Genomic DNA, 23,154 nt, shown 5'->3' with positions numbered 1-23,154 from the left:
CAATGGCGAGAGTCGTCATGGCCATCAAGCCAGGGAACCAGACGAACGGCCTGCAAAGAGACGGCGCACGCGTCATGGCACTCCTCCTCCCGCACCATCATCAGGCCGAAAACCGAAGCCCATCTCCCCTCCCTGGAAAAAGATTGCGGCCGAGGGCCCTACCACCTTCCAGGAAAATGGCCGTCGCAAATCTGGCCGCATCAACGCCTTGCCTCTCGGGCTTCAGCCACCGAGCACGAAACGATTGACCAGGCAGACTTTGGGAGCCAATGCTTTACCACCATCCCAACCGCAGAAGCAGCTTTCAACGCCAAATAAGGGCTCTCAGCACAAAACTGCGTCTTTTCAAAAGCCAAAGAGTATCCCTAAACCCACAGCCCGCAAACCACCACTGCGGCCTCCTCCTCCTCCTCCTCCTCCTCCTCCTCCTCCTCCCCCCCACCCCTCGAGAGTGTCATCCAGGACTCGTATACACCATACCCCATCTCCTTCGTCCCATCCCGCCAGGCAATCAACAAGAAGTCGCCGATCGTCTCGACTCGAAGAAAACTCCCATAATCAAGACGACATCTCCCCTCAACACGATGCAAGTTTCCAGGCTCACAGCATCAATGGCCGCTCGCCTCGAATCAAATTGCGGGTTGGTCGCCATGGTGTTATCCCACTGGTGCATCCGGATCAATGTCGCAAAAGGCCAAAAATCGGCACCAGCTTTGAGGACTTTTGGCAGCGAGCGGGGACGATCGCTGTTGAAGAGGGAGGACTCTTCGCCTCGGAAGACGGCCCCGTATATACCGACGAGTCCGCCGTGCGAGATGCACGCATAGTCACGAGAATCGAAATTGAGCTAGAACCTGGAGGCATCCTCTCTACAGGACGCTGCTCACTGTTTGCTCCAGAAGGTGAAGAGGAACCGCCTAGGCAATGGACTCGGCAAGATCATATGGTGAAAGCAATGGCCAACTTCCGCAGGCTGCTCTTGGCCGAACAACAGCGGCACCGCGCTACAGCAAAGAAGCTGGCCGAGGCATGCCGGGACGAATGGATCCGCCGGCAACCCAAGTCGGCTGAGCAGATGGAAGAGGAAGCAAGGGAAAAGTGGATTTCACGCTACCGCCTTGTTGCCCGTGCCGTGTCTGGCACTTGGGAAAACGTCAGAGCCCACGTAAACCGTCAGCGCCTGGAGCGTTGGGAAGCCGAGGAGCAGCGACGAGTCAAGGCTGCTCTCAACGAGGCGGTCCATCTTTCCGAACAAAAGCTCCAAGCTCGACGGGCAGGGCTGGATTCGGAGATGCCATCAGATGTCGACGACGACGGATTCGACAACTTGAGCGACGACCTTGGCGTCGAGGGAGATGACGCCGAGGAATACAATCTGGCGTCGGGCGCAAGCGACGGTGATGACGACGACGATGGCGAAAGCATCGACAGCGATAACATGTCGACGTCAGACGAAGAGGAGGAAGATGCCGCCGATGTTGAGGGTGAGGTCAGGGATGCACGAGATGAAGGCCTGACCCAGGAAGAGCTGAGAGCCAAGTATGCAAATCTGCCAGACTTTATACCCGCCACCAAACCGATCACGAATGCCGGACCAGAGGCAAGCGACACCGGGATTGAGGCTACTGACGGTGGAGAAACCAGTGACGAATCTGTTGACATGGACGATGACCTGGGATCGAGTGACATGGGCAGCGACAATGATGGCAATGGCGGCCGTCAGAGCAGCGGAGACGGGGGTGGTGATGAGGACTCAGAAGAAGAGGACGATGCCGGGGGTCTACTCGGGCTGTTTTTTGGCAAGTCTGAACTCGAGCAGATCAAGCAGGAAGCGACAGACGAGAAGGATGAACCTGTCGCAGAGCAACTAGAGGAAGACCTTGGCATGGAAGATGCGCCTCCCGATCCCGGTGTGTCTGCAAGCAGAAACTCATTCAATGACGATGACCTGCAGTCGCCGTTGCCAGGTTCCGTGCCACTTACGAATGGCCATAACGGCACCGAAGATGACATGCCTGAGAGGGTCGAAGCTGAGGACTCGCCGCCGGTCAAAGGGCCTAGCAAGGCGGAATTCCCGAAAAAGAAAGAAGCCGCCAAAGTTGATGCTCATGGTGATGCCATGGGGCCAAAGCTGATGAATGGGGTTGTATCAATGACGCATGCACAAGACGAGCAGACGACGCAACCGTCGGACGATGAAAACAGGACTGAGGGTGACCGCCGAATCGAAAGCTCGGAACCAAGACTTGCCACTGCGCCAGCAGATGCGCGAAAGAGCGAATCTCTGCCTGCATCAAAAACAGGGCCATGCGCACACGAGACGGAAATACCATTCCTGCTGCGCGGCACGCTGCGCGAGTACCAACATGACGGCCTGGACTGGTTAGCCGGCCTCTACGCCAACAACACCAACGGCATCTTGGCTGATGAAATGGGTCTCGGCAAGACGATCCAGACCATTGCCCTCCTGGCCCATTTGGCATGCCACCACCAAGTTTGGGGGCCTCACCTGGTCGTGGTGCCGACGAGCGTCATGCTCAACTGGGAAATGGAGTTCAAGAAGTGGTGTCCGGGATTCAAGATACTCGCGTACTATGGCACACAGGAGGAGCGAAAGAGAAAACGCCGGGGCTGGAACAACAATGATGTCTGGAACGTTTGCATCACCTCGTACCAGCTGGTGCTCCAGGACCAGCAAGTCTTCAAGCGTCGACGATGGCACTTCATGGTGCTGGATGAGGCGCACAACATCAAGAACTTCAAGTCACAGCGGTGGCAGACGCTGCTCGGTTTCAACACCAAGGCTCGCCTTCTCCTCACCGGCACCCCTTTGCAAAACAATCTCACCGAGCTGTGGTCTCTGCTCTTCTTCCTGATGCCTGCGGAGAACGGGGTGGGCGGTTTCGCGGACCTGCAGGAGTTTCAGGACTGGTTCCACAAGCCCGAATCCCAAATCCTGGAGAGCGGCAGGGACCAGATGGACGAGGAAGCCAAGGCCATCATCTCCAAGCTGCACAAAGTCCTCCGACCCTACCTGCTTCGGCGACTCAAGGCAGACGTGGAGAAGCAAATGCCGGGCAAGTACGAGCATGTCGAGTTTTGCCGCTTGTCCAAAAGGCAGCGCGAGCTTTACGATGGGTTCCTGGCCAGGACGGACACCAGGGAGACGCTGGCTTCGGGCAACTACCTGTCCATCATCAACTGTCTGATGCAGCTTCGCAAGGTTTGCAACCACCCGGACCTGTTCATCGACCGCCCCATCATGACGTCGTTTCGCATGTCCACGTCGGTGGCGGCCAACTACAGGTTCACGGAGCAAAAGATTCGGGCTCTTTCTGCAGATGCTCTCATGAGCACGGTGAGCCTGGAGTTTCTGAACCTCGTCCCCACACAGTACGAGCGCTACTCTAGCGTCCACGCGGATCGCGTCGCTCACTTGAGCTCTCACCGGGCGTTGATGAATTTACGGGAAGCGCAGAGGACGAGGGCGGAGGCTGCGTGCACCATCCTCGACCCCTCTACCGTCGAGTCTAGCATCGAGTATCTAGAGAGCGCGGCTCGATGGGGACGGTTCGAGGAGTTGCAGCATTGCGTATATCTCAACGCTCTGCGGCGTCAGCAACGCCCAATCTACGGCAAGAATGTCGTCGACCTGGTGTCCATCGACGCCTACAAGCGCCCTTGCCGCCCCAGACCCAGGCTTCCGCAAAAGATGATGTCGTGGTTTGAAGGCGACCTGGCCTTGATCGGCGCACTGACCCCGACGGTCGATCAACGAGCCCAAGAGCTGAGGATGACCATTTCCAAGTTTTCCTGCGTGACCCCTCCCGTGGTTACCAGAGATCTCGAAGAAGTGTTGCTCGGCCGAAGGGCGATGGAGGCGTTTACCGACGAGGACATGAAAATCTCGGAACCAGTGCGATGGGCTCCCTTCTTGCCCAAGGAAGCCCCTATCGATCCCTGGCACGAAGCGCGAATGAGGCACAGCATCCAGTTTCCAGACAAGAGGCTTCTTCAATACGACTGCGGAAAGCTGCAGGTGTTGGACAAGTTGCTCCGAAAACTGCAAGCGGGTGGGCACAGAGCCCTGATTTTCACTCAAATGACAAAGGTGCTGGACATACTGGAGCGGTTTCTCAACATACACGGCCACAAATACCTCCGCCTTGACGGTGCGACCAAGGTGGAGCAGAGACAGATTCTGACGGACCGATTCAACAGCGATGCTCGAATTCTGTGCTTCATCTTGTCGACGAGGTCGGGGGGTCTGGGTATCAATCTTACCGGAGCCGACACCGTCATCTTTTACGACCAGGACTGGAACCCCGCGATGGACAAACAGTGTCAGGATCGGTGCCATCGCATTGGCCAAACGCGAGACGTGCACATCTACCGGTTGGTGAGCGAGCACACAATCGAGGCCAACATTCTGCGCAAGGCATCGCAAAAGCAAATGCTGGACGACGTCGTCATCCAGGAGGGGGAGTTTACCACCGACTACTTAAACAGAGTCTCCGTGCGAGACGTGTTGGAAGACAAGGTGGACTTGACAAGCGAGGCCGGCACGGCTGCCGACGCCGCTCTGGATAGAGTTCTAGGCGGCCCAGACACCACCATCCGGGACCAGAGGACGGTCGGTAGGGTACTCGAGCAAGCCGAGGACAGGGAAGACGTTGCCGCAGCCCGCGTCGCCGAGAGGGAGATCCTGGCCGACGATGCAGACTTTACCGAGAGGGCAAGCGGCCCGGCGTCGGGCACGTCGACTGCCAGGCAAGGAACGCCGGCCGGGAAATCAGTGCTCGACGGCGGGCTAGATGTGGAGGTGCTCCCCCCAATCGACGAGTGTGAGGTGGAGTATAATGCATGGGGTGTGCGGATGGGCAACATTGATCAGCACATGGTGAACACGATGACCGAGGAACTGAAGCACACGAAGCTCGAGTTGCCAAAGGACAAGAAGAAGGGCAAGAAGAAGGGAAGAGACACGAGGAAGCGGTGATCAAACAAGGAGTACGGGCGCTGACTTGTGGTCGGCGTTCCAGCATGGCACCAGACACTTGAGGTTGCTGGGCTGGTTCTCCGACGCATCGCCTGTTGCCTGCAGTCCCAACAGCGCTCACGACTTTGTATTTTTTTTTTTTGGGATAGTGTACTATAATGGATACAGATCGGCAACGGCTGTACGTGATCAGCGGGCGAGATGACGCAACCTGTTCGCACCCGGGTTGCTGGGTACATAGGACATGTCATAGAAGACTCGGCCTATTGCGTGCGGCATTTGCATGGAGGGGAGTTTTGATTTTTAGTTTGACTTCTCCTTCTAGGCCACTGCTGGGGGGATGAGGGAGTTGTATGATAGCTGCATAACTAGCGGAAATGGAGTCTCATGGATATGTTTGGTTTGGTTTTTCTCAGGTGATGTGTAACGACGTGGTGGTGATTTGCCGGTGGACCTGACAGGGTCGACTCGGCTGAATGATTGGTTGGTTGATACAGTGTTGCTCGGCATTTGCTAGCATTGGCAATGGCGTCGGCATTGGCATTGGTGATGGATGCATTAGCAGCTCGAGTAGTGACTTGACTGTGTCTGCCCTTGGGAGCCCGCTTTTGCTTACTGCCACCTATCCATAGTAATCGCTTGCTACTTCGTCTGCGGGTCCAATCAATTCCAACCAGTGACTTGGCATCCTCTGACGCCTGGCTCCTATCATCCTTGAAGGTGGTCTCCGGGCGTTATACCGTGATGGATGTGGATGCATCCCAGGCGATCAGGCTTCCAAGGGGGAGGGCCCTGGAAAACGAAGCGGCAACAGTCTAGGCTCGCAAACCGTCTGATTCTCACGAGGGCAAAGTTTCTGCTTCATGCAGTATCGAGGTTCAAAGCCGCCCAATTTCCATCAGGCCAAGCCCTTTCCACGAGCGAGTCGAGTTCCTGGACGCGTTGGTGGATCCTGTTTTGAAGCCAAGAATAGAAATAAAAGACGTCCTGGCGGATGGCTTCCAGGTCCAGGTCTATAAAGAGTGGGCGTCGTGTAGAGACGCCAGCCAGCGCAGCTCGTTGAAGAGATGGTCTTCTTCTCAGGCAATGTTGCAAAACGGCCATCGAGATCCTCCCTCTAGGGTCGAAGTCGACTTTAGGAGGATGGCGGAAAGGCATCACGGCGGTTGGAAAGAGAGAGCGGGTTCGCCACATCAATGGCGGCTTACACCATGGCCACGCTCGTGCTTGATGAAGAGGCTTCAGCGCCGGATCATGCCAGCTCGGCGCGGTCGGAGATTAATAAGTCTGTTGTTGACCATCTTGACCATCTTGATCTCCTGACTAATCGGGTCGTTTTCCTCGCCCGCGGACAGACGCGTTTGTCGGGCCGACAAGGTGGTTCGCGCGCGCACTCGGACGTTATGCAACTGACGGGGCAGGAGCCTCGATAACATCCAACGGAAACCAGCCCACGGATCGATCCCCTCGGACACAACGGCGGCACGGCTGGCTGTGGTGGCACCTGGGTGGGTGGTCCTGTGGAGTGTGGACAAGTGATGTGGATATCAGCCCAACGCTAGCCAAGGCAATCTCCCCCTAGCCATGGCCTAATCTCAACTTGCTTCAATGGTTCCAGACAGGCCCGTCACGAGCTGACAGACAACCAGACCAAACAAACCCCCCCTTGGCGCGCAACTTTGCCGCCGCTTCACGACGCTGACGACGAAACGATTGACTTCTCCGTAACGCTCCGTGGTTGCTCCATCGCATGCGCCACCACGGTTTTCCTTTCTTCGTACCTGGATTCCGCAGCCAAAGGCCAAGGGATTGATCCAATTCACCCTCGAAAGCTGTTCCCGCAGCTCGAGCATCACCGGCGCGGATATTGGAGGTCATGCTGGCAGCAAAGGGGAAGGCTGACCTGCAGGGACGCAAGGCAAAGGTATGGCCGACCCTATCGCATCACATTACGCTGGCTTTGGTGGCTTTGGTGTTTTCTCGTCGTCTGCCATCCATTATGCTCCCCCTTCTCCTCCTTCCAATTTCTTTCTTTCTTTCCTTTTTTTTCTTTTTTTTCCTTTAGCCCCCCTTCTTTTCTGCATGCGGAAATCGATGAACCGTGCTTACTTTATCTGCTGTCGTTGTAGCTTGCCCATTCCTACCAGCAGCTGTTGGAGTAAGTTGGCTGCTTCGGCCTGCCCCAGGAAACCCCTTCCCCCCGACTGTCAATCACCCGTGCTCTACTTCTAACCTCGGTCGATCAGCGAATTCTCGAGTGCCGATCTCAAGTCGGTCGGCAATTATACTCTTGGTCGGTTAATAGGCAAGGGGTCGTTTGGGAAAGTATATCTTGCAACCCACAAGCTCATCAGGGGCTCCAAGGTACGAAGACCTCTCCGCGACGCCAACTGAACCCCAACAGCTCAGGGATGCGGACTGTTGAACTGCTTGGGGAATGCTTTGGCATCGCAAACCTAATCTAACCCTGGTGTCTTGTTCTGTGGGGGAAAACGATAAAACAGGTTGTTTTGAAGTCTGCGCACAAAGATGATGCCAACCTCGCTCGTGAGATTCATCACCACCGACAATTCGTCCATCCACACATCGCCCGGTTGTACGAGGTAATCACAACGGAGAACCTTGTTTGGCTGGTTCTGGAGTACTGCCCCGGTACGTTGCGCCCTCTTCGCGCACACCAACAAGAGCAATTGTGATGGCAAGGGATATCATCAAGCTAATGGGGCCTGTTGCTTCTTCCTCTCCATAGGCGATGAGCTTTACAACCACCTCCTTCAGCACGGACCTCTTCCCGTTGCCAAGGTCCAGAAAATATTCACCCAGCTCGTCGGTGCGGTGTCCTATGTGCACTTGCAATCATGCGTCCACCGCGACCTCAAGCTGGAAAACATCTTGCTGGATAAAAACGAAAATGTCAAGCTCGTCGACTTTGGCTTTACAAGGGAGTATGAAGGTCGAACAAACTATCTGCAAACGTTCTGCGGCACCATCTGCTACGCAGCCCCCGAAATGCTCAAGGGCGAAAAGTATGCCGGCGAAAAGGTCGACGTCTGGAGCTTGGGCATCATCCTCTTCGCTCTGCTCTGCGGCGAGCTCCCTTTCGACGACGACGACGACAATGTCACCCGCACCAGGATCTTGTCGCAAGAGCCAAGGTACCCCGACCACCTCACGCCCGATGCGCTCTCGCTCCTCAAGTCCTTGCTATCAAAGCGACCCCTGCCACGCCCCGCCCTCCCGGACATTCTGGCGCACGCGTTCCTTGCCGAGCACGCCCCGGCCCAGCAGGCCATTCTCCAGGTCCAGGCGCAATCGCCCTTTGCTACGGCACTGGAGAAGGACTGTCTGCACAGGATGAGGAGCGCGGGAGTGGACATGGACGCCGTCATTGAAAGCGTGCTGGCGCACAAGTGCGACGCATTGTCCGGCTGGTGGACGCTGCTCCTGGAAAAGGAGGAGCGCAAGATGCAGAGGAGGGAGCGCAAGCAGCAGGAAAAGGAGCTGGAAAGGAGTCTGCGCAGATTGTCCACTGCTTCCAGTCGGCTGGACCGCAAGCCCCCTGCGCTCCTCCAGGACGCGGGCCAAGACGGCGGCGGCGGCGGCGGCGGCGGCGGTCCGCCGAGCCAGCTCATCAGACAGGGCGATCACGGCTCCAGGAGAGGGCGCTCAGAACGAAGAAGCGCACACTATTACAGCGACTTTACGGTCACGGACCTGCCGCTGCTGCCAGAGTCGGGCCGTTCCCGCGACGATATCCCCCCGACCCCCATCGACAAGGACTCCATCCGATCTGTCTCGACATCACGGCATCGTCGGCCTATCCCCCCTCCCAAAGAAGGCGTCATCCGCAGCGCCCGGTCTCGCGGGTCTACGCTACATCTAGTGACGACTTCGGAGAACCTCGGACTCGGCAACGGCGCACGCAAGCCGCAAAACGGACAGGAAAAGTCCAGGAAGAAGCCGAGCGAGACCATCATTGCTCATTGGAAAACCCTGTCCCACTGGTTTCTGGAGAATACGACCAAGCGAAGGAAGGGACACGAGAGACGCACCAGTCGAAGCACGCCCAATCTGCGCCTCAAGGAAGCCAACCACGGCGGCGGCAAGGACGCCAGCCCTCGACCGCAGACCAGCATATACCCGACCACGAGTGCCGCGAGCAGCGGTCAGAACTCGATCTCTCTGCCAAAGGGAGTCGTCGCCAACGGCCGAGCCAAGGGGCAGAGCACCACCCAACCCGTCGCCGTTCCTGGCAGGACCCCGTCGGCGTCCTCGTCCCTGCGGGCGCCGTCCAGCTCACACCCGCTGCGTCCAAGGGTGGTGACGTCGTCGTCGTCGTCTTACAAGCGACAGTCCTCGTCCCCGGCCCCCATCACCCCACGGTCTTCTATGAGACGATCGTCCGCTGGGCTGCGGGGCAGAAAGTCGACGTCGTCGTCGGTGTCATCCATACGTTCAATGCACCATCACCGCCACTCGCATTCCAAAGCTTCGTCCACCAGCTCGGCAGGCTCTGTCGCTGCGTCCAAAACTCCGCTCGGGCGTGGACAGTCGCCCCACCACTCCGTCAAGGTTCTTCCGGCCACACCGACGACGGCTGGGTCGTTCCCGTCCAACATCCGCCTTGTTCGAGGGTCTCCTGGTCCGCCGCCGCCGCCGCTCCGAATGTACGACGAAGGTATGCCACACGGCGGTTCGCGGCCCCCCGGGTCGCCCAACCCCTTTTCCTCGGGTGTTCTCTTCGCGAAGCGGAAACGGAACATCTTCAAAGGACCATCCCTCAACCTGGCCAGTTTTGGCCACCACAACAGCCGCAATGTTAGCTCGGGCTCTCACTCCAGGAGCGGAAGTGGATCAGCTTTGGGCCGACGATCCGGCGAAATCACGGGCATCCAAGAAGAGGACGAAGAACTGCCCGTGGCTGCGGAAGAAGTAGAAGGCGAAGCCGAGTTTGAGGAAGTCGAATCGTTCCAACCGATAGTCGGGGGACCTGGCGAAGTCATCGAGGAGCAGATCCTTGAGGATGAACCAGGAACCACCTTGGGAGTGAAGAGCAATTCTGCACTTGCCACAGATGCCGCGAATGCCGAAGCCCAAGCCCAGGCATGAACCGGTTCAACGGCTGTCGACCTGCGACGACTGCATAGGAATGTGAAGGGGGTTATATTTATCCATGCTACATGAGCAGTCTGATTCCGGACCGTACATTTGCGCAGAGTTATCAAAGCGTTTCCGTCGCCGCTGACGTGTAAAAAGGCACGCGTCATTCCTTGTTTTTTTTTTCTCTTTTTCCCTCCGCTTTTCTCGGTTTATCATGTCATTTGTATGATGAAAAATTCCATGCTGGAAACTATAGATGTGGGCTGGAGAATATACCCCTGTACGGATAATAGATTTTCGTCTTGATTTCTTACGAAGCATACATTACTTGATGGATAAGACCAGTCTAAATGACTAGCATCAATACTTGAGCAAGATTGTCCCTTTTCTATCCTGGTTCCGAAACGACTCTGCCCACGCTACGAAAACCAATGTCCCCGGCGCAAAGCTCATGGCGATGTAAATCACTCATCGTGCTCATGCAGGTATGCGCTTGCCCTTGCATTCTTCCTCCTCATCCTGTCCACAACACCCTGCCTCTCCTCCCGCAGCGTGACCCACACCCAGAACCAGGCAATCATCTCAATAAAGACAAAGGTGAAGAGGACGCGATTCTTGAGGCTCTCGCCACCCCAGGTGGCTTTCGAGTACGAGGGGTTGTATCCTCGGCGGTTATTGCTGCCAAAGAGAGGGGATGATGGGCCAAAGGTGTAAATGTAGAAGGTTAGGAAGATGGAGAACAAGGCTCGCAGGGGGGCTGTCTTTGTTAGCCGGGTTTTCGATTCTCGAAAAGGAAATCCCCGAGTAGAAAAGAAACAAGAAACACAGAGGACCACGCAAGAGGAGGTGTTGGGAAAGAGCGGGGGGGGGGGGGGGGGGGGGGGGGGAGTTTATTCACCTTGCGTTCCCCAGTAGTACAGAGACGCCAACTCTTCGGGCATTCCCAAGCTAAAAAGATCGCCGAACCCAAGAAAGGCTAGAACCAGGGCGAGGAAGCCCAGCGCATGGCTTTGCGCATCGAAGCCGCGGGCATGCGGCTGGAACAGGAACCGTTAGCTGGCGGACGCTAAAAGGCTGGCGGGCAAACTCACGATGCCCATGCTCTGGCCGAGGACCTGCACCAAAATCTGGTCGCTAACTGTGCTCGGATTCGTGAGGAAGAAGAAGCCCAAGGAGATGTGGAAGAGAGATATCGATGCGATGAGGGTCTGGGAGGTTATGAGAGCCATGGTTTCCGGTTTTCGAGATGACACAAACGGCAGGATTTTAGGAGAAGGCCGTCGTCCCAGGGGGGCCGCAGTCAAGAGGCAGACCAGGAGCCGCTGGCGCTCGCGACGGGAAAGACGACGGTTCTTGCGCGGCACGCGAGGCGGCTTGGTTCCATTGATGGGCTGAAGTGGGTTGGAACCAGGAACCTGGAGTGAACTTTGAAGCTTGACAGATGATGTGGCTGGTGAACAGGGAGAGGAAGCGACTGGACGCCTGGCGGCTGTGGCGCCGTCAACCGACAACCCGGCGTTGGGCGGCTCTGGTGGGCAAGTTTATGCACCATTGCACCTCACTCACGTCAAGTTGTACCGTCCAGTCGACGGCAAAGTTTCAAGTCTCGGCCAAGAACTCATTCATTCCTGGCCCATCGCTATCGAAAGAACCATCCCCCAACCCCCCCCCACCACCACCGGGGTGGTGAACTGCAAAAGCACTGCACCCCTCGCTCACTCACCATGGCCGCTTCCACAAAATCCCTAGACGTTGCTCAACACATCAGGTACTGGCAACGCTGCTTCAACTCGCATCTTCCCAGCCTGTACACACCCAACGACTCTACCCGACTCACATTCGCCTCCTTTATTGTCTCAGCCTTGGAGCTTCTTTCCTCGCCCCTGTCTGCCGAGGATCGCACCTCTATCCAGTCGTGGGTTCTCAGTCTGCAACATCCTGACGGAGGCTTCTGTGGCAGCCCTACGCACATGCTACCAGGCCAGGATGCCTTCAAGGGCTCGGCGAATCTGGCCGCTACCTTTTTCGCCCTGCTTCTCCTGGCAATTGCTGCGGACAGCGACGCCGAGGCCAGAGCCGCGTTTGCCCGCGTGAGACGAAGAAAGCTTCTGAGATGGCTGAGGAGACTCCAGAGACAGGATGGCAGCTTCGGTCAGGTCCTCTGGGAGGGAGAGGCCGTAGGCGGGAGGGACATGCGCCACAGCTATCTTGCGAGCTGCATCAGGTGGATGCTGCGGGGGGGCTTGGACAAGGACCAGGACCCGGCCGGGCACGAGGACGACATTGATGTCGGCAGAATGGTCCATCACATACGTCATACGCAGGTGAGAGCTTTCCAATGACCACTGCGCGGCCCCGTTTAGCTCGGACCGGAAAGAAGGGGGGAGGGAATTTGCTGACCCCGAAGGGGGGCCCTAGACGTACGACGGTGGGGTGGCTGAGGCATCGGAGCACGAATCTCACGGTATGTCATGTAGGATATCTCTCTGTCAAAGCGTGGGAACCAAGCAATAACGAGTCTCTTCTTTGGCGGAGGCGACTAGCTGGGTATGCGTATTGCGCGATCGGAGCTCTATACATGCTGGATCGACCGCCGTCTTGGGACGCTCCGCACAAAAGCTCGTTCATCAGCCAGACTCTGGCAGACAAGAAGGGCCTAGTCCAGTTTCTCGTCCACAGGCAGTTCAACTATCTCGCCGAACAAGAGAGCCGGGATTTGGACGGGGACGGTGAAAATTTTATAGAGACCAAGCTAGGGGACCTGGGTGCAGGACAAGGATGCACCCACGTGGGATGGAACGGGCGATGGAACAAGAAGGCGGACACTTGCTATAGCTGGTGGGTTGCAGCAACACTCGCGGTACGCTGACGTCCTTCCTTTATGCCATGCCAGAGCTTGCGAGAGCTTGCCACTGACAAACTGGCTGGGGTAGATGGTTGACTCGTGTCACGCAGTCAACATCCCGGCCTCGCGCAGATATCTCCTCGAAATGACGCAGCAGAAGTTCGGCGGCTTCTCCAAGTGCGCGGGCGGGCATCCGGATCTCTACCACTCATACCTGGGTCTGGCGGCGCTGGCAGTCATGGTAGACGACGACTTGAAGCAGTTGGATGTGGCGTTGTGCTGCAGCAAAGAAACCGTGAGGAAGGTTCAGCTGGCCAGGGACGGACTTCTGGATGCATGCAGGGAGAGAGAAGACTTTGGCAGCGACGGCTTCTGGGAAAGCCAAAGTTGAGAGAGGATTTGGGGGCGGAATTGCCTGGCATCTCTGTAAGTGACTCACTCTGGAGTAATGGAGCTTGCAGCACAGTGCGGGCTCAGCGCCCGATGGCATTTCAGTTGGTCGCTATGTGTGCACCGACGTTGTTCCGGGCCCACGAACGACCTCATTTCGTCGAGGCACCCGAAGGGCGCAACGACTTGGCGAATTCCACCCACAGTCCAGCCAGCTCGTCATGCCTACCCTGGCGCAACAAGAGTCCGAAAAAGATCCATGGGATCAAAAGACCAAACAAAAGTTTGAAAGGTAACCCAAGAAGCGGCTCCACTGCGAAAAAAAAAACAGACCTTGTCCGGGTGCTGACCGACCTCGGCAGCAAATCGAAGAGCGAGTTTTACGATCCGTGCCAAGAAGCCGCGCAACGGAGCTACAAGTGCTTGTATCGCAACGGGGGGGACAAGGCCATGTGCGGCGAATACTTCCAGTACGTGCGGCTTGGACGAGAGATTTATCCAGCCGGTGTGGTGCTGACGGCGAGCAGGGCGTATCGCGAGTGCAAAGCGGCTTGGGTGAGTAGATGTCTGAAAGCTGCTCTGGGGGCAAGGACTACAGGTCGACCTCGGGAGACCGATGACTGACTGGCTGATCTGACTGATTTCTCCCTAGGTCGAGAGGAGACGGAAGGAGAAGGGTGGCTTTTTTGGTTGACAACGGCCGGGCAGACGATGTCTTGCAATGTCCGCAAGAACTGGCCAGACCAAGATAAACAGCCAGTGCCAGCCTTGACAGAAAGCTTCCATTTCTATATTCTAGCAGAGCAAGATTCATGTCTTGTATAATGCATAGTGCTGTGTATTCTATAAAAGCGAGGTCAATGTCTGCATAGCTCGGCATATTGTAACAGTGCGCCGCGCAATGCTTACTGTTCGCTGCCCCTCCAATTCAGCTGATGGTCCGCCCCGCCAAACGGTTCAATGTTTTTTTTTTTTTTTCCAAACACCAAAAGTCGGCAAGACAGCTTCTCACGCATGCCCAGGCCCAACTCTCCCCACATGTAATGTCTCGACAACGCCCCCGTCTTAGAAACGGGGTCGACCTGCAGCTGCAATCCGCATTTCAAGATGGCAATTGGGCGGTGGTCGTGCGACTTGCCCAGCAGCGGGCCAGGACTCTCAACGATCAGTACTTCGAAGTGAGAGCGTGAATGGGTACGTCGATGAGGGCCAAGCTAACTTGATTTTTGGATGACTAGATCGTGAGGGTATGCGCCGAGAGCCAGCTCGACGACCCCAATGCCAAGTTTTCCGCCGTGGCCGCCGTGAACAAGTTTGTCGAGGATGGCACTGTCGTCAAGGGCGTCGACGCCATAGACTTGCTGGAATGGGCGTCGGTAGACTTGATGCCCGAAGACGCATTCTCTCGGACCCTGGGCCCCCTGAGAGTGAGGGCAGTCAAGGCTTCGCCCAAGGACAAAATCGCCGCCACTAGATGTTTGCAGTCGTGCTTGCTCCATTGGGACTTGGTGAGCGCGCAGCAGGTACGGGCTGTTCCAACTTTTTTTTTTTTTCTCGCGGTGCTTTCGCTGACCATGAGGCTGATAGATTGCCGCCATAGTTGACAGGTCCTTTTCTCAGGATAGAGACTTTTTGTTCTGGAGCATTATAATAACTCACATGTTGGCGGTACGCGGGGATAATATGCTCTCTCGGCCAAGGGTTATGCTGATTGTGGTCCATCCAGGAAAGCAGTCAATGTCCGCCCGAGAAGAAGAAGCTATACGGAATGCTGGCGCTGAAGCAAGTCGAACGCGCTGCCCAGCTTACTGAGCAGGCCCATGTGTCAAATCCCGAAGGCGGCGCGCCGGCTCGAGGAGTCAAAACTGAAGAGGAGATCCTCCTGCTCTACAAAGTCGTTGAAACTCATGGCAGTCCCGAAGACTTGGAGAAACTAGTTGCCAGCCCTGTTTTCTCGCCGGCAGTGCAGCTGCGCCTCGGTAGAAGGGAGCTCTTCCTACGGGTTTCACAGAGATACAGGAAACAGCATAGCTGGGAGCAGTTGTGCAACCTGTGCCATGACTGCCTCTCTGATAACAATGATGCCGATGAACCATCTCTACGAGCTTGCGACTGGTCGGTTTGGAAGCAGTACATTGAGGCTGCTGCTCAACTAAAGAGCTGCAACCCAGAGTATGTCTTTACTTTTCTTGGACCCTGAAACCTGCGAGCCAATGGGTGAGTCAACTGACCGGACTTGGCCAGCATCGTCTCAAAACTGCAGCGTTTGTTGCTCAAGCTTGCCGCGGCGAAGAGCTTGAAGCCCATCTACAAGAGAAATATACATCTCGCCAGAGTCGCCGCGGCCTTTCTGCTTGTAACCAACGATGAAGATGACGTGATTGATGGCCGGCCAGCATCGCTGCGGCTACAAGAACTGCTTCATTATGTTGATTACCACAAGTTGAGCGCTGCCTGCTTCGAGGACGTCAAGGAGTTCCTGGAGCTTTTGGACGCCGAGGGATTGAAGCACGTTGCGTACGTATATACGGCGAACTTGGCGGAAGAAGCCGAAAGCCCTCTAGGGTCGGCTAGGATCAAGGTGCTCTCTCTGAAACTGCAGTTGTTCCTGACCACGTGTTCCACGGCACGGACGCCGGTGGCGGGAAAAGATGCAGCCTCGCGGTGTCTCACCTGCGGCGCCAAATTTGAGGCGGAATCATGCATAGCGTGCCTAGCAACCACGTCGTCTGCCGCTCTCAAAACTTACGTTTCCGCGGGCAAGGAGTTTGCCGATAACGGAGCAATACAGAACGAGATACTACCCGAGCTGGCCATGATAGTTGCTCTCTGCAGCGCCAAGTCAGCTTTCCCCGGCCGGCCCGGATATGCCGCCGCCACTCCGGCCAAGTCGCAGCACCTCTTGCGAGCGCTTCTCATGCTCGAACACCAGGTCTTTCTCACTCCTAAACATGGCCAAACATGCCTCCTCCTGGTCCAACTCCACCTTCTCGTCGGATCCGCCCACAGATGCCGCGAAATCTGGCACGAGCTGTCCGTCAAGCGAGCCATTGTGGACTCACTTGCGCCAATCTTTTACGACCGGCTGTCGACAATATCGCCCGTCATTCTGGACTCGTCGGACAACTGGGGCTGGGAGTTGGTGGAAACCCTACGATCACATTACGCCAGCAATCTCCGATTAAAGATGCCACGACGCTTGATTGATGCTTTCGAAGCAGGGAGTTACGCGAGCATCATCGACATGTCCGAGTTCATCCAAAACCTGAGGTCCGGATGCACCAGGGTCATGAGTCTTGTGGAAGAAGCAAGGGCCGACAGGCTGCTCGGCGAACCGTCTGGCGAATTTCTAAACGACGCCCGATACTGTAAGCCCACGTCACCTCGTTCCATTACCTTTGTGTGTGCGCCGTGCTAATGCGTGCAAAGACGAGATATCTGATGACTTGGTGCTCCGAAACGTCGTCGACTACGGTTCATTTCCGATGTGGGATTGCAGCCAATCGCAGCCCTTGCATGAAAGACTCCGTCTCGGACCGGGGCTTACGGTACGTGCTGGATTGTTTTTTTTTTTTCTTCTTGATTCTTTTTTCTTGAACGCAGAACATGGTGTTGACTTGATGCCAGAATACTCGGTCTCACCTGTCCCTGCTTGCCGAAGCGTTCCAAGATATTCTGTCGTATAGACCGCCTACGGTGTATAAAGCTACTGCTGCCGTCATGGGCATCGATTACACTTTTGTCACGGAAATGATGGGCCGGATAAGCAATTCCATGGCAAAGTTCCTGCGCGACGCACCGAGGCAGTGCACGGCAAGCGAGATTCTCTACTACGAAGCTGTTCATCTACTGGCTACCCTGATTCCATTATCACTCGGCATCAACCGATCGTCGCCAACACCGTCGGTTTTGGGTCAAGTTGTCGAGGCCGTAAAGGCTTCCATGACCAGCCAACTCGGCGACCTGCCTGTGTTGGACGGCACCATTCAGCAGAGTGTCTCCGGCTTGCGATCCTTTCACAACGTCACCATGCTCCGTGATACAGCCATGGCATCCAGCCTTGCCGCTACTTGGATACTGTCCTTTAACGAGCGAGAAAGGGAGCGCGACCGCTCGGGAAGCAGCAACCTCCCCAAGGAGGTCATCACACAGATCAAGAGCCTGCAAGGCGCCGCCGAAGCTGCTTTACAGCAAGGGAAGGCGTTTATCGCAAGACTGAAGAGCGTCGTTGATGCGGGGAGTCAATTCGGCTTAGATTTGCGAGCGTGGGTGTTTGAGGGTGACGGCCAGGAACTGAGCGGCTTGATTGAGGATGGGACGGTCAAGGAACTGGTAGAGAGCTGGAGGCAGAATATCGCGGGATGGGGCCAGGTGAAGTGGGAGCGGTAGACAATTGACTTTGGGCTTGGAGTTTGTTTTCCACTCGTGTCTTGGATTCTATCAAGGTGAGCTATTTGATTAAGCATTGTTTCGGACCCGGAAACCCCCTCCCTCGTCATGCTGAGTTTACCCTAGATACGGGATGAAGTCTCCTGACGAGCTTGAGTGGGTGCACTGCCGGCAAGACGTTTCTCTCCCCCCTTGTCCATGATCTTGCACCTGATGCAACTTCTCTACGCACCTAGACTAGTGGTGCTTCGTCTTCGGCCGGAACAACACAGGAGCCTCAGCATCCGCCAAGACCAACACGGAAGCTGAACAGGAAAACAAAAAAAAAGACGACAACGTCATCGAATCCCCATCGACATTAAACCAGGCGACCCGCCCGCCCTGGACAAATCCTTGACGCCGCTGCAGCCCCTAGCAATCCCAGCAGTCGTATCCGCGGTCCCAGAAGTGACTCGTGGGGCTGCACACGTCGTACACCTCCCCGGCGCACATCCGGGCGATCCACGACTGGGGCTCGCCTATCTCGCAGAAGAAGAGGCCGCCGCCGTTGTCGTCCTTGATGCCGGCCTCGATCTTGTTGGCCACGCAGTTTGTCTGCCCGTTGTCGGGGCGGTTGAGGGTTGTGCAGCGGCAGCAGCGGCCCTTGCCGGTGCAGCTGCCGCGGGGGGTCTGCCAGCTGCGGGCGGGGACTGATGCGGCGAGGAGAAGCAGGATTGGGTTCATGGGGGCCTGTTTGAGTTGATCTGCTCTTTTGGAGGGAGTTGTCGGATCGGTCGGAGTGTTTGCTGGGGCGATACGAACGGGGGATGGGCTGGTGTGTCGAGTGAAGAAAATCTTCTTATCCTTTCTCCTCCCCTTTTTTGCGCCATTTCAAACACCACGGGGGGCAACGTCGGCAGCGCAAGTCTCAAGTGCTAGGTTCTAATTTGGGAGGGACTGGCTGGGTGGTCGGAGCTCGAGCCTGGCAGGACGGAACACAGTATATGCATGGATTAGGCTCGCGGAACTTGGGGGTTTCGATTCGACACAGCACGTGGAGGAGTTGGCTTGCTGAGCCGCATCAGCAAGCAACAATGACACAGTACCGGCAATCTCGCCGCTCACATGATCGGTTCTGTTAGTCTTGGGTTTGCAAAGCCCACGGAAAGAGAAAAAAAAACGGATGCAGCAGAGGCCATGTGCCGCAGTCGACGTCAACAGCAATGCGAGATCCATCAAAAGCACCGCATCAATAACGGACAATGGTCTGGGCATGCCCAAAACAGCTCAAACCCCCATTGTTGTGAAGGGGGGGAAAAAAAGGAAGAAGAAAAAAAAAAGGCCCCTTGGTCCGAGACCACAGACCGACGGGGGCGCTAAAAATAACAATCGTCTCTGCTTGGGTCAAAGCGTCTATTCACCGTTGGATATCGGGATGCGCGTGGTCGGCATGGACGGGCGAGTCCACGTCGCCTTGGGCGGGCTACCGTCGAGCATGCCTTCTATGATCTCATTCGCGGGTCAGCGTGATGCCGCTGTGACGTTTGCCATCTACCACAACCATCCCGCAAGATATAAGCCCGAGACGCTCGCGGCGAAGACGCGGAAGCAAACTTCTTTCTCCCACACCGCAATCAGCAATGCCGTCTGCACCGTCGCAAACCAACGAGACCAACGACACCCGGCCCGCCAACCCGGGAGCCAACGAAACCTACCAGCAGCGGCAGGTTCCCCTCTCCGCCGAGGGTGGCGTCTACAAGCATGACAGCGTGAATGAGCCGAGGCGCGGAACGGCCGGCAGAGACGGCGTTTCGATAATCAAGGAGAGCAGCTTGGCGACGGGCGCGCCGGGGCCCAAGGCATAGCGTGGAAAGGACACGCCGAGTCCAGCTCGCGAGTGTCTGGGGCCTCGCTTCGGCTGCGCAAAACTGCATCAACTAGGGAAGAGGAGTCTAGCTTTGATGGGGCACCATGGACGCAATGTGTTTCTATGCTGTTTTATTCAGCCGCGACTGGCACTAGAGTTGGCCAATGCGCGAGGAAAATCAAAAGTCTGTCCGGGCATAGTTGAGCCATGCAATGTGCGCCAAGGGGTGGTCAGTCGACGAGGCCTGAAGCCAAGGTATACCAAGACGCCTCTCCTTTCCATGCTATGGGTTTGCTTGGAAGCCTGCAGAGAAAAGATGAGTTTGGCCGAGGCCGTGCTGCCTTAAGTTTGACTGGGTTATACCCGTTATCTAGCTAGTCGACCCATTTCACACCGAAAGATTTCTTCTTCGGATTCCATGGGTGTCCGTGACGAGATGCTTGAGAAAAAGAAACCGGCAAGTCATCGCCTCTGATCCAGACTCACTAGTACCGAGGCAGCTCCTGAGCATCAACGAAGAAGGACAGATGGACGGGACGGCAGCGTACATGGACTACGACGCCGGTGAACCGTTTGCTGTTGACTGCCCAGCTTGCAAAGGCGATACGCCGAGTCTTTTCAAGATACCTTGCGCTGATATCCTTTGACGCGGCCCAAAGGTCAAACGTGTCCTTGACTACGCTCTCCAGCATGGCCAATCCCAGACCTTTTTGGATGCGTGCGATGCAATTGACCCAGTTATCCATGGGTTCTGGATTCCGCTCCATTTAGGAATTTCTCCACGGAGGGTAGCGCGTATTCCTTTCCGGCAAGATGAATTTTCGCAGCAGGTATAATGTCGTCACGCTCAAGGCGAACACGTCACTTTCTGCACCTCGGGCGGAGTTTTGCATCATCTCCGGGGGGATATACCAGGGGGTACCTCCTCTGCAAGGCGAGTCACCGACAGAAGTAGCCAGGCCAAAATCGATGAGGCCGGGGTCCCGTTCACGGTTGTAGAGGATGTTTGCGGGCTTTGATGTCATTGTGGAGGATCTTCTTGCCGTGAAGGTAATCAAGCGCCGACGCCATTTGGCGAAAGACACGGGTGGCATGGTCGAGAGTGCCGGCGAAGTAGCTCCCACTGTCGATCCACGTGGACGCGGCGAGATCGGGATAGGGCAGGTAGTCCATACAATATGGAATGTAGTCGGGCGTCTGATCCGTAAAAACTTGATGATTTGCCGGCTAAGACAGCGGACGTGAAAAGTTAGTCAAGTGGGCCGCATGAAATGATGCGTGGGACTGACTAACATGGTCAACAGTGCGTATGACGCGTTCTTCATTTACCCAGTTGCGAGCTATTCTCGGGATCGAGGAAGGCTCGGTTAACTTGGTGACGACCTTGACCACGGCGTCCCCGAAGAGTGAGTGCCGGGCGCGGAAAACGGCTGAAATTTCATTGCTCCTCCTAGCAATGTTGCGCAAGTTGGCGATGTAGTAATTCTCGGCTGTTTCTTCACGAAAGGAAGAAGTGACCTCCTCGACTGCATCCGTTTGAATGGCCATCCTGGTGCCTAGTCTAAGCTCAATGAGCGGGTTGCCAACATCTACCGCCATGGTCCCGTCCGAAGACGGAGCCTGCATCAGTTAGAGTCGCAACGCGCAATCAACATCCATCTGGAATAGATTTACCTGGCCCGCTTGGTTGAACGAGACTAAGCTTTCAGAAGCAGCACTTCCAGGTGCAAGTGCACGCCTCTTAGGATGCATCCTTTCTCTTCAAGCCAGCCCGGCCTGGCACTGCGAGCCTCGTCTCTATACTGTAACGCTGACGCAACAAAAGAAATTCAATCAAAATGTCGGGAACTCTAGCGGCAGACCATATCCTCCAAGGACCTGGAGTCGTGACTAGTATTAGGCGTGGATTGACATTGGTTCCGTAACTGGCGGTCACGTATTTCCCAGCTTCCATGGGCTCAACGCTGATGAAACCTCGACCCAGATTCTGTAAGACAAGATTGTCGCTCGCTGAATCATAGGAGAAGCAGCAAAATTTGCTGACCGCAGGTAAGCGTGAACCAGGCCTCTTTGGAAGATTGCTGGACAACAACCACGTCCTCGGGTGTGACGACAATGGCACCAGAGAAAAGACCCAACGTTCTTGGACGTGACCTGAGTTGTAGGAGGGGCAATGACGCGGGCATCGTCGGGCATGTCGCCTAGGGATAGCTTGTGCAAAGGGGCCCTGAGAAGCTGGTGGCCTTGATTGATTTTCTCCACCTGGGCGCTGACAATTTCCAGCGCTCGATTTTGGGAAGATGTCGGGAAGGAGTTGGTTCTGGAAGCCATGGCTGTACAAGCAGATGGGGATAGAAAGTGATGAGCTGTGAATTGTCTCTGTCAGTCGTCAGGTCTGGACTGCGAACCATGTTGACGAGCCGAGCATATGCTCTACGCCTGAAGACCTGGACTTATAATCTTGCAGCCGGCTAGCAGGCAACCACGTCGCCGGCTTTGACGGCTCGAAAAAATAGGCTGCATTATGGGTCTGATGGCACGCTTGATGCATCTCATGTTTGTGTGTGGCGCGGCATTGGGTTCGCTGACAGTCGTTGGCCAACCGTTCCTGGACGGCGGCAAGGAGGCACCGAGTACTGCTATTGGGAGCTGAAAATTTAGGTGGATAATTTGCCGCGGCTGCAAACTCGTAAGGATTCCCCGAGGGGAAAAGGGAGGCAAAGCCGATGATCGGATGAGGTCTGATTCCTCTGTACGTTTGCACGCATGGTTCCAAGTTGATATCGTTGAAGTTGCACAAGAGATGGGCAAAGGTCGAGAGGACGTGCCTTATACATTAGGTAATGTAAGTACTCCCAGTCCGCCGCGTTCAGAGGCCCACCAGCCCGCTTAGAGGGGGTGGCCAGCGGCCCGCCGCCGAACGCTGCACCAGAACCTCGCCAGCTTCTCCTGCCACCACCACACCACACACATCATCACCGCTTTCACCATCACAACCATCACCATCACCATCATGTCCTGGCGCAGTGCTCCACGCGTCGACTTTGACCATCAACCAGAATATCAATGGCCAGCTTGGCTCGCTGACCATAGCTTGGAAGATCTCTTTGGCGAATTGCACGACAAGTTCAGCACCATCCCCATCTTCATCCAAGATCCCATCGCCTTTCACACCGATGTCGCCCAGCTTGCTGGCGAGGCCTCGAGCCGCGACGACTTCCTCGCCGCTCTTGAAGAGCGCAAAAATCAACGACTGGAAGAACTGAGATAAATTGACGAAAAGGTCGGGTGTCTCATGATGGCGGGCTTCCACCGGCTTCTCGGACCCCAAAGGAAGGCCTATCTCCAGCTCTGCCGCACCGGGAGCCTGGACAGCCTGGTTGCGTTTTGTGCAATATTCCTTGTTCCCGACAGCGACGGGACGGAACCGTCATTAGATCCGACTCGATGCCACACTCAGTTCCGCATCGGCTGGGCTAATTGATCTAGAGGGGTTCAGATATATTCCAGCCGTGCTCCGACAAATTCGGTACCTCCATGCCTCTGCTAGATCGGCCGGCAACGCCGCAGGCAGAATCCCCACGC

General features: G+C 56.1%; 9 protein-coding genes across 9 annotated transcripts; 6 read left to right on the top strand and 3 right to left on the bottom strand.

The window, feature by feature from the left end:
* Positions 1-584: 584 nt before the first annotated feature.
* UV8b_05245 (uncharacterized protein) lies at positions 585-4,999 on the top strand (the record flags this gene model as incomplete). Its single annotated transcript, XM_043142743.1, has 2 exons — positions 585-640; positions 712-4,999. 2 exons carry the CDS (start codon positions 585-587, stop codon positions 4,997-4,999), a joined length of 4,344 nt encoding a protein of 1,447 aa, XP_042998677.1.
* A 1,876-nt stretch (positions 5,000-6,875) lies between these two features.
* On the top strand, positions 6,876-10,108 carry UV8b_05244 (uncharacterized protein; the record flags this gene model as incomplete). The annotated part of the gene is made up of 5 exons (XM_043142742.1): positions 6,876-6,923; positions 7,129-7,157; positions 7,246-7,363; positions 7,504-7,651; positions 7,749-10,108. 5 exons carry the CDS (start codon positions 6,876-6,878, stop codon positions 10,106-10,108), a joined length of 2,703 nt encoding a protein of 900 aa, XP_042998676.1.
* A 455-nt stretch (positions 10,109-10,563) lies between these two features.
* UV8b_05243 (uncharacterized protein) lies at positions 10,564-11,328 on the bottom strand (the record flags this gene model as incomplete). The annotated part of the gene is made up of 3 exons (XM_043142741.1): positions 10,564-10,856; positions 10,998-11,136; positions 11,191-11,328. 3 exons carry the CDS (start codon positions 11,326-11,328, stop codon positions 10,564-10,566), a joined length of 570 nt encoding a protein of 189 aa, XP_042998675.1.
* Positions 11,329-11,823: 495 nt separating this feature from the next.
* Positions 11,824-13,335, top strand: UV8b_05242 (uncharacterized protein; the record flags this gene model as incomplete). Its single annotated transcript, XM_043142740.1, has 4 exons — positions 11,824-12,423; positions 12,518-12,563; positions 12,643-12,959; positions 13,033-13,335. 4 exons carry the CDS (start codon positions 11,824-11,826, stop codon positions 13,333-13,335), a joined length of 1,266 nt encoding a protein of 421 aa, XP_042998674.1.
* Positions 13,336-13,555: 220 nt separating this feature from the next.
* UV8b_05241 (uncharacterized protein) lies at positions 13,556-14,028 on the top strand (the record flags this gene model as incomplete). Its single annotated transcript, XM_043142739.1, has 4 exons — positions 13,556-13,626; positions 13,697-13,804; positions 13,862-13,889; positions 13,987-14,028. 4 exons carry the CDS (start codon positions 13,556-13,558, stop codon positions 14,026-14,028), a joined length of 249 nt encoding a protein of 82 aa, XP_042998673.1.
* Positions 14,029-14,377: 349 nt separating this feature from the next.
* Positions 14,378-17,723, top strand: UV8b_05240 (uncharacterized protein; the record flags this gene model as incomplete). The annotated part of the gene is made up of 7 exons (XM_043142738.1): positions 14,378-14,512; positions 14,573-14,857; positions 14,922-15,002; positions 15,061-15,506; positions 15,579-16,702; positions 16,764-16,882; positions 16,962-17,723. 7 exons carry the CDS (start codon positions 14,378-14,380, stop codon positions 17,721-17,723), a joined length of 2,952 nt encoding a protein of 983 aa, XP_042998672.1.
* Positions 17,724-18,134: 411 nt separating this feature from the next.
* On the bottom strand, positions 18,135-18,446 carry UV8b_05239 (uncharacterized protein; the record flags this gene model as incomplete). The annotated part of the gene is made up of 1 exon (XM_043142737.1): positions 18,135-18,446. One exon carries the CDS (start codon positions 18,444-18,446, stop codon positions 18,135-18,137), a length of 312 nt encoding a protein of 103 aa, XP_042998671.1.
* A 2,110-nt stretch (positions 18,447-20,556) lies between these two features.
* Positions 20,557-21,321, bottom strand: UV8b_05238 (uncharacterized protein; the record flags this gene model as incomplete). Its single annotated transcript, XM_043142736.1, has 3 exons — positions 20,557-20,796; positions 20,863-21,189; positions 21,244-21,321. The coding sequence occupies 3 exons, from the start codon at positions 21,319-21,321 to the stop codon at positions 20,557-20,559; spliced, it is 645 nt and encodes a 214-aa protein (XP_042998670.1).
* A 1,051-nt stretch (positions 21,322-22,372) lies between these two features.
* Positions 22,373-22,840, top strand: UV8b_05237 (uncharacterized protein; the record flags this gene model as incomplete). Its single annotated transcript, XM_043142735.1, has 2 exons — positions 22,373-22,414; positions 22,502-22,840. The coding sequence occupies 2 exons, from the start codon at positions 22,373-22,375 to the stop codon at positions 22,838-22,840; spliced, it is 381 nt and encodes a 126-aa protein (XP_042998669.1).
* Positions 22,841-23,154: the final 314 nt, after the last annotated feature.

This window comes from Ustilaginoidea virens, chromosome 4, assembly GCF_000687475.1.
Source record: "Ustilaginoidea virens chromosome 4, complete sequence".
NCBI lineage: Eukaryota > Fungi > Ascomycota > Sordariomycetes > Hypocreales > Clavicipitaceae > Ustilaginoidea > Ustilaginoidea virens.
This window is presented reverse-complemented; position numbering and strand designations above follow the sequence as displayed.